The 19,608-nt window shown below is 39.6% G+C and overlaps 1 protein-coding gene across 2 annotated transcripts in view; it reads right to left on the bottom strand.

Moving 5' to 3' along the window:
* Window positions 1-19,608, bottom strand: part of TANGO6 (transport and golgi organization 6 homolog) — a 177,277-nt gene that overhangs the window by 96,877 nt on the left and 60,792 nt on the right. For both annotated transcript variants that reach the window (XM_040253254.1, XM_040253255.1), the window contains exons 13-14: window positions 17,290-17,766; window positions 16,497-16,554 (exon numbers count right to left, since the gene is read on the bottom strand). In XM_040253254.1, the coding sequence (XP_040109188.1) occupies window positions 16,497-16,554; window positions 17,290-17,766 (535 nt within the window). The remainder of the gene's footprint in view (window positions 1-16,496; window positions 16,555-17,289; window positions 17,767-19,608) is intronic.

Below are 19,608 nucleotides of genomic sequence, written 5' to 3' on the forward strand. Positions count from 1 at the left end.
AATCAACAAAATCAGAAGTGAAAAAGGAGAGGTTAAACAGACAATGCAGAAATACAAAGGATTATAAGAGACTATTATGAACAATTATATGGCAATAAAATAGATAACCTGGAAGAAATGACAGATTCTTAGAAAAGTTCAATCTTCCAAGACTGAACCAAGAAGAAATAGAAATTATGAACAACCCAATTACAAGCACTGAAATGGAAGCTGTGATCAAAAATCTCCCAAAAAACAAAAGCCCAGGATCAGATGGCTTCACAGGAGAATTCTATCAAACATTTAGAGAAGAGCTAATGCCTATCCTTCTAAAACTCTTTCAAAAAACTGTAGAGGAAGGAACACTTCCAAACTCATTCTATGAGGCCACCATCACCCTGATACCAAAAACAGACAGAGACAACACAAAAAAAGAAAACTACAGGCCAATATCACTGATGAACATAGATGCAAAAATCCTCCCAACAAAATTTTAGCAAACAGAATTCAGCAACACATGTAAAAGCTCATACACCATGATCAAGTTGGGTTTATTCAATTAGGACTCTTCGTATGTGAAAATCAATCAATGTAATACATCATATTAACAAACTGAAAGATAAAAACCATGATAATCTCAATAGATGCAGAAAAAGCCTTTGACAAAATTCAGCACCCATTTATGATTAAAACTTTTCATAAAATGGGCATAGAAGGAACCTACCTCAACACAGTAAAGGCCATACATGATAAGCAAACATTATTCTCAATGGTCAAAAACTGAAAGCATTTGAAAGCATTCTCTCTAAGATCAGGAACAAAACAAGGGTGGCCACTTTCACCACCATTACTCAATATAGTTTCAGTAGTCCTAGCTACAGCAATCAGAGAAAAAAAAAGAAATAAAAGGAATCCAGATTGGAAAAGAAGAAGTAAGGCTCTCACTGTTTGCAGACGACATGATACTGTACATAGAAACCCCTAAAGATAGTATCAAAAAATTACTAGAGCTAATCAGTGAATTTGCGTTTGAACTGTGGTGCTGGAGATGACTCTTGAGAGTCCCTTGGACTGCAAGCAGATCAAACCAGTCCATCCTAAAAGAAATCAGTCCTGAATATTTATTGGAAGAACTGATGTTGAGGCTGAAACTCCCAATACTTTGGCCACCTGATGCAAAGAACTGACTCCTTGGAAAAGACCCTGATGCTGGGAAAGACTGAAGGCAGGAGAAGGGGATTACAGAGGATGAGATGGTTGAATGGCATCAGTGACTTCACGGACATGGGTCTGAGCAAGCTCTGGGAGCTGATGATGGAAAGGGAAGCCTGGTGTGCTGCAGTCCATGGGGTTGAAAAGAGCTGGACACGACAGAGTGAATGAATTGAGCTGAACTGAAGTCCAATATCCAAAGTCTTCTGGGACATTGTTTCCTTGTGCTTGGCTATTTTGTGACTATGTTCTAATTATTACACATTACTAAATATATAATAATTATTTTGAGAGAGGAATGGGTAGTTATTGCTTAATAGTTAAGAGTTTCTGGGTGGGCTGATGAAAAAGTTTTAGAAATAGAAGTGACACAACATTGTAGATATATTTAATGCCACTAAATTGTACATTTACAGATGGTTAGAATAGCAAATTTTATAATAAATTTACCATAATAAAATTTTTAATCATTAAAAATTAAAAAATTATTATGAGGATTCTTTCCGGTCTAGGGTGACGGTCCCTTCTTCTATAGAGATATGCTTTTTTGTAAGACATCCACAGACACCACGAGTATATAAATATTTAAAACTCTAATTCCCAGTTTGAACTTTCCTGAATCCCAGTAATTCAAATCTGCAAGAGAGGTGGACCATTTTGGGATTACAATCTCTCCAGTGACAAGACAATGCCCTTCCCAGTCCCTGGGGATAAGGTGAAGGAATACCATTTTCACTTTTTATTCACCTGAAGGTGTATTCCTTTGGGATCTAAGTAAGCTTAACGCTAGAGGTCTTCTATTAGACTCCCCATTTCAAGTTGGGACTAGCCAGGCTTTCATTTCTACAGGTCTGACCTTCAAGAGCAGGAAACTAAAACTTAATTTCAGCAAATGCCCTGAGGGCAAATGCAGGTTCTTAAGTTCCATTTACCTTTTAGGATCTTGCTTTCTCTTAAGAACACACTCCAGTATTCTGGCCTGGAGGATTCCATGGACTGTAGCGTCCATGGGGCTGCAAAGAGTCGGACATGACTGAGCCACTTTCACTTTCTCTTCAGATGTTGGCTTGGTAATTCACTGTTTTCTCGTTAGCTCTTTTATGCTTTTAAAGTGTCTTAAATATGTTAACCTGAATAAAATTGTTTCAGCTGAGGTATCTCATCATGGGACATCATTGACTCAATGGACATAAGTTTGAGCAAACTCCAGGAGATAGTGAAGGACAGGGAAGCCTGGTGCACTTCAGTTCATGAGGTCCGAGAGTTGCACATGACTGAGTGACTGAACAACAATATCTCATCATTGGCTTCCCTGGTGGTTCAGTGATAAAGAATCTACCTGCCAATGCAGGAGACACAAGAGATGTGGGTTTGATCCCTGGGTCAGGAAGATCCCCTAGAGAAGGAAAGGGCAACCTGCTCCAGTCTTCTTGCCTAGAAAACTCCTTAGATAGGAGCCTGGTGGGCTACAGTACAGGAGGTCACAAAGATTCTGAGCACATACTGAGCATACATCTCACTATTATTGGAAATGGAAGACAGAATTGTATTTTCTTCTAGATTTTTGTCTAGTCTGAATAGAAGATTTAATGTTTTAACACACCTGACAAATATGGTACATATTGAGGTTTCTTTGTTGTTAGTAACAGTTAGCATGTCAGATTTTCCATTTATCAAATCTGTCATCCTAAACAAGTGATAGTGCCTCTCCTTTATACTGCTGTCTCACTGAGCTTAACCTGAAGTTATTTTCACATTTTTCACACACAATTTTTGACCCACTCAACAACCTAACAAGTGTCACATGCAAAAAACTTCTAAAATGAACTGATGAAAGACCAAACACACAGTGCCACTAGAGAATCATTTAAGAGCAGAGCAGGGTAGCTCTATGAGCTATAGTTTTCCTTTTATGTCCTTGTTATGAATAACATCTAAATAGACATATCTGGACAAAATTTTGCTTCTATTTTAACCATTTGGTCGCTCAGCTGCAAGACAAGAAATAACAGATAGATTCAATTTTATCTAATTAGTATTCCTCAACTTAGTAATTCTGAAAACTGAATCACTCTGCAACCTAAATATAGAAAAGTTATTATTATGGTCTGGTTCCTAAGCAACCATTTCATTAAGAAAAGCTCCACTTGGGAAAAACATCTGTTTGTCAGTAAGGTTTCTGCTGTTATCATATAATTTCACAGTGAAAAAGCCATGGTCACCCTGTGCCTTAGTAATCCTTAGTTGTGAAAAGGTCAGCAGAGGGTACTGTAACAGAGAGCCATCTGTTTCAATCTGGGATAGTCCCTGAAACTTGTTACCAGCTTTCCTAAACCACCACATAATTTAAAGGCCATTATCTTCTGGTTATAAAAGCAATAAATGTTCATGCTAGAGAACATGAAACCTGTAAGAAAAAAGGCACAAAGAAAAAGTCATTTGAGTTTTTGATGCCTTCATATTAGATCTCACTTGAAAAATGTATTCTGCTGCTATAAAAAAAAAAATTGAAAACCACTGACCTAAAATAACTCCATATGTTTCTGCCTCTGTCATCTGCAATAAGAGTATTTTTTGTAATGTTTAGGGGCTGTGTGTTGGACAACTGAACTGAGAGATTTCTACAGACAATCAAACATTCAGTGACAATCTGACGGGGTGAGAAGGTGACGAAAGTTATGTGCCACATGACATATCACATGTGACAAGGATTATAAAGCTTCCTTGTCAGGTTACGTAGATGGCATAGGACAGTGATTTTTTGAACCTTTTGTTGTTATTTTTAAAGCAGCAGAATCTTGTTTTCCCATAGTTTTTAGAGGAGGCTCAATGAAAGAGAGAAAAAGAAAAGAGCCTATCCAGCCCGCCCCTTCTTCCCTGATCTTTGGGGTCGCCCGGTCTGCAGGCTAACCCCCCCACCCCCAGTACACAGCACTGCTACTTCACTGTGCCCTGGGTCTGGATCACTTGTCCCTCTCTTCTTCACTAGGCACCAGATCTCAGCTTAAGGGTCACTTCCTCCTGCCCCTTTCTGTCAGGTAAAATGTCCCTAACACAGGCTCTCGTATCACTGTGTACCTGTCTTCCCAGCATCTGTCAAGGCCACATTTCACATTTGTGTGACTTTTTTTAACTTTTAAAGACTTTTTTTTTCTTTGATGTGAACCATTTTTAAAGTCTTTATTGAATTTGTTACAATACTGCTTCTGTTTGATGTTTGGGTATTTTGGCCCCGAGGCATGTGGGATCTTAGCTCCCCAACCAAGGATCGAACTCACACCCCCTGCATTGAAAGGTGAAGTCTCAACCACCGGACTGTTTGAGGAAGTCCCATTTGTGTGACTTTTTGATTAGCATTTGTCCCCTGCATCTCCTCCCTGCCTCAGACTACATATTCCATGGAGGCAGGGTACGACTGTTTTCCCTCAGCAGTATACCAAGCACAGCACCCTTACACAGAGTAGGTGGTCAATGAATATTTGTTGAGTGAATGACCATTATAAAACTATTAAGGAAAAAACCAACAGCCAAAGATATTTTAGTCTTTCTGTCACTGTCTAAAGTCAGGTTACCAAAAATGGAAAACAGATGTGGAACATAAAATACAAAAGTGCTTCAGAGGGGCTTCCCTGGTGGCTCAGTGGTAGAGAATCTGCCTGCAACCAAGCTTGTGCGCCACAACTACTGAGCCTGTGCTCCAGAGCCCAGGGGCCACAATTACTGAGCCCATGCGCAGCAACTACTGAAGCCCGAGCATCCCAGAACCCGCACTCTGCAACAAGGGAGTAGTCCTTGCTTGCCTCAACTAGAGAAAAGTCCTCACAGCAATGAAGACCCAGCACAGGCAAAATTAAATTTAAGAAAAAGAAAAGGAAAAGAATTGCTTCAGAAACCGCCTTCTCCTAAGAAAGAAAAGTTTAGCAATCGTGCCTTGGCAGGTGGACGGAAGCATGACCTAATCAGGTCTTCGGTAGTGCAGAGTCTGTGATCTGCATTTCCCGAGGCTCAGTTCATTCCCTATCTTCCAGCCTCCTTGGGGACAGAAGAGATGTCACAAGGTCAGGAAAAAAAATCAAGTGTAAAAGTCTAATGCAGATATCTAAAAGTGAGTTGCTCAAAACTACACCGTTAAGTGCATTTTTCCACCACTGTCCAAGATCTTGACATGACCACAGAGGGGGAAACTGATGTTTCAATCAGTTAAAAATGTTAAACCTATGATTCAGCAACACAAGTAACTGTGTCAAGGTGAATAAAAAAATATAATTGGGCTTATTAAGTATGTGAATAACTTCAAGAATCATCTTAAGTACACTGGGTGTGATTAGGAATTTTAATTTGTATTTGAAATGAAGGGTAAGATAAACACTTTAGTTTGGGAGGGAAGAGCAAGAGAGGGTGACCCTCCAGCTGTTGCCTCCAAGAAGTTCCAGTAAAATATGGGACAGACATAGAAAACGGACTTGTGGACACAGGACGGGAAGGGAAGGAGAGGGTGGGATGAATTCAGAGTAGCACTGACATATATACACTGCTGCTGCTGCTGCTAAGTAGCTGCAGTCGTGTCCGACTCTGTGCAACCCCATAAATGGCAGCCCACTAGTCTCCTCCATCCCTGGGATTCTCCAGGCAAGAACACTGGAGTGGGTTGCCATTTCCTTCTCCAATGCATGAAAGTGAAAAGTGAAAGTGAAGTCGCTCAGTCGTGTCCGACTCTTAGCGACCCCATGGACTGCAGCCTACCAGGCTCCTCCATCCATGGGATTCTCTAGGCAAGAGTACTGAAGTGGGTTGCCACGTATAAAACAAGGGCTTCTCTGATAGTTCAGTTGGTAAAGCATCCACCTGCAATGCAGGAGACCCCAGTTCGATTCCCAGGTTGGGAAGATCCGTATTCCCAGTATTCTTGGGCTTCCCTTGTGGCTCAGCTGGTAAAGAATCCACCCACAATGCAGGAGACCTGGGTTTGATCCCTGGGTTGGGAAGATCCTTTGGAGAAGGGAAAGGCTACTCACTCCAGTATTCTGGCCTGGAAAATTCCATGGACTGTAGAGTCCATGGGGTTGCAAAGAGTAGGACACAACTGAGTAACTTTCACTTCATGTGTAAAACAGGTAGCTAGTGGGAAACTGTAGTGTAGTGCAGGGAGCTGAACTGGTGCTCTGTGATGACCTAGAAGGGTGGCACGGGGGATGGGAGGGAGGGTCAAGAGAGAGTGGATATATGTATACTTATGGCTGATTCATGGCTATTGTTGTACAGCAGAAACTCATACAACACTGTAAAGCAATTATACTCCAATTTAAAAAGTAGAAAAAGATTAATTCCTTAGAGAGTAAAGGAATACTGTACTTAAAGATAAGTCTTAAGAATAACTTGCTATTTTAGTTGTGAGCTCTCTTGTTCTTTTATCCTTAACTTGTCTTCAAATATCAACTTGACTAAAGAAAGGACTGCTCCAAGGCAAAATTTAAATAGCTGTTCTGCAGGGAAGGTATTTACAACCTTCTTAATAGCTTGTAGACACTGAAGCAACTGAGTTTTTATCCCTAGGTGTCTCATAAGTGCCTTATAGGTAATGAATTCTGCCTTAGTGACAGCTAGTTTACACGAATAGGAGGTAAAGGATTTGAAATGAGCCCTGGAAACCAAGAAATTGAGATGTATGTAATTGCTTAGCAGAAAATGTCAAGATTCATTGGTTCCATGGCTTAATTCTACTGCCTGAAAGAGCAGAGGCCATGGTGATTGGAGATGGTGAGAAAAAGGAATGGAGAGAGAGGAGGGAAGGACAGAGAGGTCTATGGCCTTGACTTTGGAATTGATGCTAGACTTCATCACTCACTGGTTAGCCTTTTATTGGCAACAATCTTTGAGCTTTGGTTTCTTTGTCTGAAAAATCAGTAGATAAAGATATTGACTCTTATATATGAGGAGTAAATCAATTAATGCAAGTTACATCTGATATGTGGTTGGTGCTCCATAAATTATGAGTGAATATATACTGGGTTGGCCCAACATCTTAACCTGAACGAACTTTTTGGACAAGCCAATAGAAACAAGGAGATAAAATAACAACTATCAACAAGCATGATGCTTTCAAATCCAGGCAGCCCATCACCAAGACATTACTGGTGGACTGGCAACAACAAAAAGCCTTTAAAGCCCTCCTAGAGCCCACAAAGAAAGTTCAGCTGCCTTGTCTTGGCATTCTGACAGCTTATGGAGTCTAGTCTAGTCCCACTTCTCCCCATCCTTCCCACTTTGCTCCAGTAACAATCTGAACTGCTTACAGTACTACCTGCCTTTATACTTGCCCTGCTCTTGACCACCTTCCTACCTTTGCTTTTCTTTCAGCCTCAATCCTCTTGGTTCACCTCCACATTCTAAATCCTGCTCATCCCTATTAACAGTCCTAAGAACTCCATGAAAAACTGTTTTGGATTTTTCTAAGTTTATTTTTTAAAGTATATATAATGCTATTAAACTGAGAACAAAAAATAAAAGTATGTAACTCAGTGATCTTTAGTATATTACAAGATTGTCCAATGATCACCACTATCTAAGCCCAAAACATTTCATCATCTTCCCCAAGAAACCTCATATTCATTATCAGTCACTCCCTGTTTACCATTTCCCATTCTCTGGCAACCACAAAACTGCCTTTTATCTCTATGGATTTGCCTACTCTGGACATTTCATACAAAATGTGGTCTTTTGTGTGTGGCTCCTTTCGTTTACCATGTTTTGAAGGTTCACTCACTTTATAGTATGAATCAGTACTTTGTTCTTTTTTGTTGCTAAATAATATTCCACTATTTAAATATACCATCTTTAATTTATCCATTCATCAGATGATGGAAGTTTAGGTTGTTTCTACTGTGAATGAAAAATACTGCCTGCCCAACTGGTAAATAAAAGATGTTACAGCCATTAAGCCATCACATTACAGTCTCTCTGATGGTGAGCTCTGGGGGAATTCAGGATGAAACAGGATGCCCGTCATCTAGCAGTCAGCCACCCCCTGACTGCAGCCACCCTGACAGTGCCCCCGAGGAGAGTCAGGATGAGAAGGCACAGGATGCAGGCAACAGACAGCTGAGGTACATAACAAAGGAATCACTCCAGTGAGCCCAGACTCTTACATCTTACACTAAATTCTGTAACTTGACATATCTGGTTTCTTTAATTAACAGTAATCTTTTGATGTTCTGACTACCTGGTCTTTGTGGCAAAAACTCCTGTATGTCCTGGTTCCTCCCTTATCTCTTCAGAGTTATCTAAGATGTTGTGTCCCAGGCTTGAAGTCCTCAGAAAGTCTGCCAAATAAAACATAATTCTTAACTTGTAGGCTGTGCACTTTTTTCAGTCGACACTACTTTTTTGGCTATTACAAATAATGCTGCTATGAGGATTCATATGTAAGCTTTTGTGTGGACATGTGTTTTCATTTCTCTTGGGTGTATATCTAGGAGTGGAACTGGTGGATCATATGGCGACTATGTTTAACCTTTTGAGAACTGCCAGACTGTTCTTCAGAGGAGCTGCACTATTTTATGTTTTCACCAGCAGTGTATCAGCATTGCTTTCATAAGCTGTATTATTTTAAAGTAAGTCATTTTAAAATGTAATTTATTGGCATCAGAAATGTAACAAATATCAAAAGTCCTATACAGAAAGCTACCTGTTTTTCTAATCCACAATCTCAATAAACTATATATATCCCAGGATTGTGCTGAAGGCTCTCTCCTGACACTCCCAAAATGAGAATGGTGTCTCCAGTGCTGAAACAGTAATGACCAACAGTGGGAATAAGGACTGGAAATGTGAGGTATATATGCCACTAACAGAAGATGAGTTAGAGATATATATAGAGACTGCTTAAAAAATAACATAGCACTGGGCTTCCCCGGTGGTCCAGCAGTTGACAATCCGCCTGCCAATGGAGGGGACATAGTTTCGATCCTTGCTCTTAGAAGATCCCACATGCCACAGAGCAACTAAGCCCATGCATCGCAACTACTGAGCCCAGGCCCCACAACTACTGAAGCCCCCATGCCCTAGAATCCATGCTCCACAACAAGGGAAGCCACAGCAAGGAGAAGCCCGCGCTTGGCTACTAGACAGTAGTCCCTGCTCACTGCTACTAGAGAAAGTCCCTGTGCAACAATGAAGACCCAGCCCAGACAAAAATAAATAAATAAATCTTAAAAAAAAAAAAAATACAGTACTCACTGCCAAACGAGTAAAACGACATACACACACACACAAAATCAAGCAAACATGAGACCAGCATATTATTAAGCTATAGGAAGAGTTCATTTGTAGTGAAACCATGGCTCATACACAGGCCTGGTTCTCCCATACCTTTGACCATCTGAGAACTCAGCCCTTGTGCCTTGGAAACGAACAACTATTTTAGAATTAATTATTTTTCCCTGTGACAAGAGCAGTCTTCAGAGATGGAGAGAATTAAGATTCAAATCATAGTATTAACATTTGGTATCTGTGTCACTTTGGGCCAGCTGCTTAATCTCTTTGAGCCTCAGTTCCCTCATCTGTAAAACAGGGATAAAATTTTCTAACTCACAGAGTTACTATGACAGGCACATAAGTGGTGACTTCTATAATGCTTATTTCCATCTCTTATATAGCAGTTATCCTGGGAAATCTTAGAAGGTGAAAATAACTAAACCTGAAGTAGCCAATTATCTTTTACTTGTAGGTAAAAGTACTAAATTGCTAAATGTGTACACGCATGCTAAGTCACTTCAGTTGTGTTCGACTCTTTGTGACCCTATGGACTGTAACCTGCCAGGCTCCTCTGGCCATGGGATGCTCCAGGCAAGAACACTACAGTAGGCTGCCATGCCCTCCTCCAAGGGATCTCCCTGACCCAGGGAGGGAAGCCACATATCTTATGTCTCCTACACTGGTAGGTGGGTTCTTTACCACTAGTGCCACCTGAGAAGCCCAAATTGCTAAATATTCTGATGTAAATATGTGTGAATCAATTTTCAATTCATAGAGGAAATCACTGGACAGTATTTCAAAAATGAGCTCATGTAAAATGCAAGTATTGGGGGCTACAATATACAATCTCTAATTTGGAAAAGACGTATTTCATCTGCACTGCAGTAAAATCAGGTACAATGGACTGGGAATCCCTAAGACACGGGTCTGGTGTTCCATTATTCTCCCAACTTTTATGACTGTAGGCAAGTCAATTCTTCATTTATAAAAAAATTTTAACATCTGTTTTTATTGTATTTCAAGACTGTTCAAAGAATCAAAAAGCTTTCTAGATGATTAAGCATTATTCAATTTTAATAAATATTGACAATCATAATCATATCTGTTTTCCATCTTTACAAACACAACAATAGGAGCAAATTCTACCGTTATTTGGAAAGTTCTAGAGTAACCAAGTGTATTGGGGAAGCAGCGACAAGATTTGAAGGTCAACAACAAGGTTCAAATTATTACTTGCTTTGTAATCTTCGAAAGGGGACTTAACCTGTATAAGCCTCAGGATCTTTAGCTATAAAAAGAGGATATCTCTCATCACACCCAAAAATTAACTCAAAATGGATCACAGACTTAAACATTTAAGAGCCAAAACAACAAAACCACTGGAAGAAAACACAGAAGTAAATCTCAATTATCTTGGATGATTTCTTAGTAATGACACCTTCCTTATCAGACAGGAAACTGATAAGTCAGACTTCATCAACAGTAAGAAGTATAGTGCTTCAAATGACACTAGGCATTTTTCCAAAGAAGATTAGAAATGCACAATAAGCTCATGAAAAGATGCTCCACATCACTAGTGACTGGAGAAATGCAAATCAAAATCACAATGAAATACCAACTTCACACTCTAATATGGCTATACAAAAGGGCAGGCAATAACAAGTATCGGTCAGGACCCAGAGAAACTGGAGCCCTCATACACTGTCCCTGGGAAAGTACACTGGTGTGGCCACTAGGGAAAAGTCTGACAGCTCCTCAAAGGGTTAAACACAGAATTACCATAGGACCCAGCAGTTCTGCTCCAATGTGTACACCCAGAAGCAATGAAAACGTATGTCCACACAAAAACCTGTACATGAATATTCATCACAGTGTTGCCCATGATAGCTTAAAAGTGAAAACAATGCAAATGACCATCAACTGAAGAATGGATAAGCAAAATGTCCTTCATTAGTAGTACAATGTTATATTATTAAGCCATAAAAAAGAGGCCCTGATACATGCTACAACAGGGATGAACCTCACAAATGTTACGCTAATTGAAAAGAACCAGACACAAAAGTCCACACATTGTATGATTCTGTATTATGAGACATCCAGAATAGGCAAATCCATAGAGAAAAAAGGAGATTAGTGGCTCCCAGGGAAGAGGGGGAGTGAAGAATGGGAACCGACTGATAATGGATATAGGGTTTCTTTTTGAAATGATGAAAAGTTCTGAAATTAGTGGTTTGACTGTACAAATATTAGAAACCACTGAATTGCACATTGTAAGAAAGGTGAATTTCAGGTGTGTAAATTAAATCTCAAGGAGTTTAAAAAATGGGGATAATGGCTATTTTCCAGAACTTCAAGAATTTACTGAGCTAGCATATATGAGAGATGTTCTCTAAATGCCCATTTGTTAATTACGTGGTACAGAACACCAAAGGAGTCTTCCCATTTCAAGGAAATAAGTGGAGATGATAAACTTTTCCAGACCACATTCCACATTTCAATGCCTGACTCAATTAGGTGGTCCTTCAAGGGGTAGAATTATTTTCAGTTAACTTTTCAATTTCATGCATTGGAGAAGGAAATGGCAACCAACTCCAGTGTTCTTGCCTGGAGAATCCCAGGGACGGTGGGCTGCCATCTATGGGGTCACAAGGAGTCGGACACGACAGAAATGACTTAGCAGCACCAGCAGCAGCAACTTACTTTATTTGAAGTAGAAATCTGAGAATAAGATAGGGAGTTCAGTCTCTGACAAGTTAAGACATGTAATCCTGCTCAGTTTGAAACTCTGTAAAAACAATTTCACTTTGTATCTACTTTCCTGCCTTCCAGGCTTTTTGCCTTTCCCTCCTCTTGGCTCTTCTGCCAGAAATGAAAACTCTTCTGTGAAAGGAAAAGGGTGGAAGAGTCAGTGCAATTTGTTCAGGCATGTTATGTTGAGATGACTAGATTCTCTGCACGACACTCACTGGCATACTTTCACCTCTCATGCTTGGCTCAGAGCCTACAGTTTCTTTCTTTTTTTCAATGAGCCAAGAAGTTTCGCCCAAAGATTCTTTTGACACGGATAGGGATCACTTGGAGCTGTGAAATGCATCTATTGCTGGTATTGCTTTAAAACTGTTCTTTAAATAATTAAAAGTGACCATGAGGACCCATGAGTAGATCCATACTAAGATAGATAACTGGGCCATAACATCTTATTTGAAGAATATCACGTGTTTATCACATTCATTACTAGAACATGTATTTCAAGACTGAAATGTGAAAAATGCTCAAAACATCAAATATACATTATGGGACTCTTAAGGACATATTTCATCTCCTATTTTTGAAAAGAGGAAGACTTTTACTTTTTATCTTATACATCTTCTTGCCATTTAAATGTTTTTTAAAACAATAAGAATGTATTAACTTGTACTATAATGATGATAAAACAATGAGAAAAAGAATATACAAGGAAGTCTGAAAAGGAGAGACACTTAAAGGACATAGTCTAAGAAAAGTGTCTATTTATAAACTCTGGATTGTAACTGGAACTCAACAACTTGTATAGAATTCTCTGCCTGAAGAAGCTGCTACTGAGTGTCTGGGAGCAGCTGCTATGAGAATTAAATCAACCATCACTTTCTCAGTAGAAATAAAAAGAGATGTGGTCTTTCATAAAATTAAATTTTAACTCATAGGGAATTTAGTTCTCAGGCTGTTGTGATGTACAGATAATATGTACATCAGAAATTTCTGGGATCCTGGTGGTTCAGTGGTTAAGCACCTGCCTTCTAATGCAGCCCCCTTGCACTACAGGATATCGACATGCAGGCTGGTCTTGTCTGCCTGCCTGACTGGAGTCCAGAATGGCTTGGCTCTGTAGTGTTAGGCCTAGGCAAATGACACTGACATGCAGGTGGGAAAATTCAGCTCTTTTCTTTCTTAATGGGAAATTCACCTAAGGCCTTGGCCTTGAAGTGCATGGTACAAACACCAAAAACATCAATTAATTCAAACTTGTCTGCTGTGGGGAACTGAGAACAGAAATTAGACCTCTACCTCCCACATTCCTTCATCTCCAAATTAGCTACTAACTGATTAGCACACCAATTAAAAGTACTATAAACAAACACAAAACCAGCAGTTGTGATTTTTATAGCAGACCCTAGAGGCTAATGAGCTCAGTGGGTTAAACAGCTAAGAGGCTTATACAGCAGTGATGCTGTATGAGAATGACACATCGCCACTTCCTGAAAACTCTGTCCAAAAGAAAAAAAAAAAAATCAATGAGAAACATCTCCTTGACAGTATTACAGTTTCCTAGAAAAAATACAGGATGACTTATTTCTGAGACTTACTAATTATCAGCATTTCAGATCCTTGCCTCTTTGATTTATTTTATTTCCATAAGTGCCATTCACTGTCATGTGGAATCCTGAGCTCCATCAAGTCCTCAGGCTTATCTCAATTCCTGGCCTCTGTGACCTCTCGGCTGCCAATAATTACTTTCTCTCTCTACACACTCCACTCTTCTGCTCTCTCCTAGCTGTTCTCTTTCCTTGATGAGTGGTTATTTTTGTCTCCTCTGATATTCTTGCTCTTGTGCATTTCGGCCATCACCATGTGAATGTACTGGGGGAGGCCCTGGACCAGGAAGGATCAGGAACAAGTACAGCAGAGAGATGTACAGGGAAGAGCAGGACTGCCCAGCTCAGTCTAGGTCAGCCGAACCCCACTGGTCTACAGATGTGTGAGTGATCATAAATGAGTGACAATAAATAAATAATACCGAATGCTGAGGTATTCTGTTACATAGCATAAGCTACCTGATAGAATACACCTACTCAAGCTTTAGCTCTGAGAAGTTACACGTATCACCGTGTTATTACCTAGCAATCTAACAAAAGAAATAGTAGTGACATGCACTGCTATATTAAAATGGATAACCAACAAGGTCCTACTGTACAGTACAGGAAACTCTGTTCAATGTTATGTGGCAGTCTGGAAAGGAGAGGAGTTGCAGGGAGAATGGATACATGTATATGTATGGCTGAGTCCCTCTGCTGTCCACCTGAAACTATCACAACACTGTTAATCAGCTGCTAATAAGCTATACTCCAGTATAAAATAAAAGTTTAAATCTAAAGAAAAGAAATAGTAGTGATATGACGACAATGATGATGAAAACATTAAAATCATAATTAGCTAGCACATACTGAACATTTAATATGCACTAAGCACTTTCAAAGTACTAACTCATTTAATGCTAGCCCCCTTCATAAATAAACTTTCACTGACAGAACAGTACTCAATTTACAGACTTATTGAGAAGATGCACAGAGTTCCTGTATACTGCATACCCAGCTGCCCCCATTACTAACTTTCACTTTAGCATGGTACATTATCACAATTAATGAACTAGTACTGATATTTCGTTATCAACTAAAGTCTGTAATTTACTCAGATTCTTTAAGTTTTTCCCTAATGTCCTTTTTTTGTTCCAGGATCCTATTTACCACATCATATTTAATCTCCTTGAGCTCTGACGGTTTAATCCCTCTCCTCCTCATTAAATTCTATTATTTTTTTGGCAACAGCTTTACTGAGACACAATTTACATACTGTAAAATTCACCAGTTTAAAATATACAATTCAATAGTTTCTACCATACCAACAGAGTTGTGCAACTATCACCACAGTCAATTTTAGAATTGTGTGAGTTTTCATCACCCCCTCAAGGAAATCCTGTACCCTTTGGCCATCACCTCCCAAACCTTTCCCCTTTCTCTCCAGCCCTAGACAACTACTAACCTACTCTCTGTCTCTATAAATTTATCTATACTGGACATTTCATATGAAGGAACCACACAAAATGTGGTTTTCTGGGAATGGTTTCTTTCATCTATGTTTTCAAGGTTTTACCCACATGTTTTAGTACTTCATTTTCATTGGCTGAATAATATTCCACTGTATATACATACCACATTTTGTCTATCTGTTCATCAAATGGTAGACATCTGGGTTCTACCTTTTGATTACTATGAACATTAATGAACAAGTTTTTGCATGAGCATATGTTTTCATTTTTCTTGGGTGAATACTTAAAATTGCTGGGTCAAGTGACAACTCTGCATTTATTTTTTTTCAAAGAACTGCCAGACTATGTTCTAAAGCAGCTGTAGGGACTTCCCTGGTAGTCCAGTGGCTAAGACTCCACTCATTTAATACACGGAGCCTGGGTTCAATCCCTAGTCAGGGAACTAGGTCCCACATAGCAAAACTATGACCTGGCATAGTCAAATAAATAAAGCAAGCAACTGTACCATTTTACATTTTTCACAGGTGAGAAATTGAAGCCCGGAGGGATTAAGTAATTTGCCAAAGTTCATATAGCTGAAAAGCAGGAGGGGTGGGGAAGGGCTGGTGCATCCTGGTGATCAATCTCCAGACCCCAGCTCCTGAGGACTACAGCACACTACGGAGCCCAGAGACTGTGAGTTAATTCTGCCTTCTTACCAGGTCTGCCTCTCAACCTTCTGGGGAAGGTGCTTAACTCTCCAAACCCTTTTTCATAAAGCCCCTCTCTAGATTTAACATCCACAAATTAACAGAAGACGGAATCACAATAAAGAATCATAAATGAGAAATAAAATGACTTCAAAAAATGTTTTGATAATGAAATATATTCTGAGATTCTTTTAGTTTAACAAGAGAGCAAAGGTGTACAATGACAGTAGCCATGTACTTAAAACATCAGTGTAATGGGAGCTCACATGTGAGGCATTCTTTACCTCCTTAAATTTGAGGAAATGGGATTTAATCTATAGAATGATAAGTAAACATTAATAAAGGCTTCCCTATCATTATGAGATACTGAACTTTTCAGGGTCCCTCTAGGAACCCTCCAGAAATATTACTGTCATGACTGAAATTAAGTCCTAGCTAGGAGGCAGGAAAATGGACAAAATGACCAGCAGGTTATGATTCTATGACTTTAGAGATTTTGTGAAAACATATGATTTAATTTTTGGTCCACAGACTTAAAGTCCTAACCAGGACTAACTTACCCTGAATAGCAGACAGATATACAAAGGTGTCTTCATGCTCCAAGTTCTCCAAGAATATCTGAAACCACAAAATATAGCAGTGACATGATTCACAAACAGCAAGCAAGATTTAAGACACCTTTAGAGCAGACTCAAAAGAATAAATGCTTGCACTCCTCTTTGCTGTAGCTCGATACTGGTCTGACTGTGAATCTTGTAGGGAAAATAGTATATATGTTTGAAGTTCCATTTTTATAATGGTTAAAAAAGGGTAGCGATCAGGGAGAGATACTTCTTGAAGTTGTCTAGTATACATTAAAAGTAGGCATGGAAACCAAAATCTGGAAGAACAATTCTCACATTTTTTCCACTACAGCCCACAGTAGACAGCCCATTCTTAGAAAAGACATGACAGACTACAGGCCCTGACACACAAGAGGCCAGGTTTGGGGCTACGTTCAATGAATGGCATATCTGCTATAATTTGATCCTTTTCTCTTGCACTCAAGAAAGCATATGGAAATACAAGGGCAAGACAGAGATGTTATTACTGGGATAAACTTGAATCTGCTCTAATTTATTTAAAAAAATCTTTTGCAAACTTCAGCTCTTCAACTGACATTAGTAACAGCCTATAAAAACTCCGGCCTTCTGCTCATGTTCAACTAAGTCTTGCTTCTGTAGAACAATTACAATTTCCCCAAGGGTGGCCCAGGACAGGGCCTGATACACAGTCAGTGCTCCTGGACAGTGGCCTCCCTGTGTGTGTGTGTTCTACTCACCATGTGTATGTGTCTGAGTGTCTTCTACTCACCTTGAGAAGCTTCTCCTGCATACCAAGGACTTTTGCTTCTCTCTGCTCTATCCAGCGAGAAAGAGTTCGCAGGGCAGCAGCCCGTGTTGGAATTTGAGGATCATAAGCTGATAAAAGAGCTTCCTGGAGCTCTTCTGTGGTTACACTTCCTGATTTTTGCTTTGCAGTGGTGCTGGGCTCACGGACTTCATGAGAAGCAACATGGCTTTGCTGTGGTTCAAGGTGGCCATGAGACACATCGCTGTATCTTTCGTAACTGGTTTGTTGCTGCTCTTCCCTTTTACCTTCTGGATCCTTTTTGTTTAGGGTACTCTGGGCAGCCACACTGACAGCCTCACTGGAAAAGGCTCCATGAGTAGAGATGGTAATGCGGAGATCAGTAGCAAGTTCCTGGATGACAGGGTCAGGGTATGTGCCGGAGACCTTCTCCAACAGAGGCAGCAATTGCTTCAGGACAGCAAAATCACTTGACTTCAACTACAAAATGAAATTTTAAAAATGCAAACCCAAATTAACATAGCAGATGCTAATATGACCACAATATGAGCATAATATGGCGCTAATATGAGCACAAGGCAACAGATGTTAAGAAAAAGGGCTGGAAGCAAAACTTGTTCCTGGTGTAATTCGCATATAGCCTGAATCTGGCACTCTAACACTATGGTCTTATAATTAACATTTATTGAATACTTACTGTGTACAGGTACTTTTCTAAATTAAAAAGTACATCAGGAACAAATATTATTACTCTTTTTCCCCCCTCCCCACTCCCTCGCATATTATTACTCTTAATATTTATAATCTGATGGGCAAACATGGCTGTTATTATTTTAATTTGCATTAATCAGACTAATAGCACTATTAAGCATCCTTCCATGTTTATTAACTGTCTATATTTCTTCTTCTGGGAACAGCCTATTTTCATCCTTTGTACCCCACTTACCTCTTAGACTTGTCTCTACAGTTTTTTTTTTTAATTTATTTTTTAATTGAAGGATAATTGCTGTACAGAATTTTGTTGTTTTCTGTCAAAGATCTACAGCTATTCTTACCATGACACATTTTAATACCCAGTCATATGGTGAAATTCTTTTATATTTTGAATTGTATTATATTATTATATTTTTTACTAGGATGTACCTTTTGCCATAAAAAGATGAGCTCACATTAGCAAAGTACTTAGTGCCTGACACATAGTAAGTACTATGTGAATGGTTTAAATATAAATACAATAAACAAATAAATCACACAACATATTCACAGCCCTATAAAACAGTTACTATCTATATGTTAAACAGGGAGGGACTTCATGAGTGGTCCAGGGTTAAGATTCCACACTTCTAGTGCAGGGGATACAGGTTCAATCCCTGGTCAGGAAACTGAGATTCTACATGCAGGATGGTGCAGCCAGAAATCTTTTAAATTTAATTAAAGTCACACAGCTGAAAGATGGTAAGATGTGAACCTAATAAATCTGGCTCTGGAGTCCACACTTTTAACTAAATGCTACACAGTCTCATTTGAATGAGTAACGCTATTCTTAACTGCAAGATCTAAAGTGGCTGGTCAGCATACAAGGGTGCCTCAGGCCTGGAAGGGACTGTGATGGTAACTGGCAGAAGGGAAGTTCCCCTAGAAAATGAGAGTGAAAACTACTTAAGATTTTATTCTCTCTAGAAGCTTTGTTCTTTTGGCACCCCACTCCAGTACTCCTGCCTGGAAAATCCCATGGATGGAGGAGCCTGGTAGGCTGCAGTCCATGGGGTCACGAAGAGTCAGACACGACTGAGCGACTTCCCTTTCACTTTTCACTTTCATGCATTGGAGAAGGAAATGGCAACCCACTCCAGTGTTCTTGCCTGGAGAATCCCAGGGACAGGGAAGCCTGGTGGGCTGCCATCTATGGGGTCGCACAGAGTCGGACACGACTGAAGCAACCTAGCAGCAGCAGCAGGAAAGGTGCATGGGCAGTCAGTGAAGAAAAATCAGTGGTGACCCTTTTCTGTCTGAAAATACTGGAAAAACTGTCATATGAAGCTTTATGAAGCCCTGATCATTTGAAAACCTTACATATCTTAAATCCTTTTTAGAACAAGGCAGGGTATTTATTACTCACTCATTCATGCACTTCCATTATCCAACCAACCAATCAATTAATCAACTGTTTTCATAGGACCTACATAATACTCTCCTATTACACTTCAGCTTCACAGAATTATTATTGTTCATTTTCTCTACCACTTTCCTCCCAAGTAAATGAAAACTTGAGATATATGTCAGGTTTGTACCTGGAATTTCACAATAAAAATATTTCTCACC

Source organism: Oryx dammah, unplaced genomic scaffold (assembly GCF_014754425.2).
Source record: "Oryx dammah isolate SB20612 unplaced genomic scaffold, SCBI_Odam_1.1 HiC_scaffold_13, whole genome shotgun sequence".
Taxonomy (NCBI): domain Eukaryota; kingdom Metazoa; phylum Chordata; class Mammalia; order Artiodactyla; family Bovidae; genus Oryx; species Oryx dammah.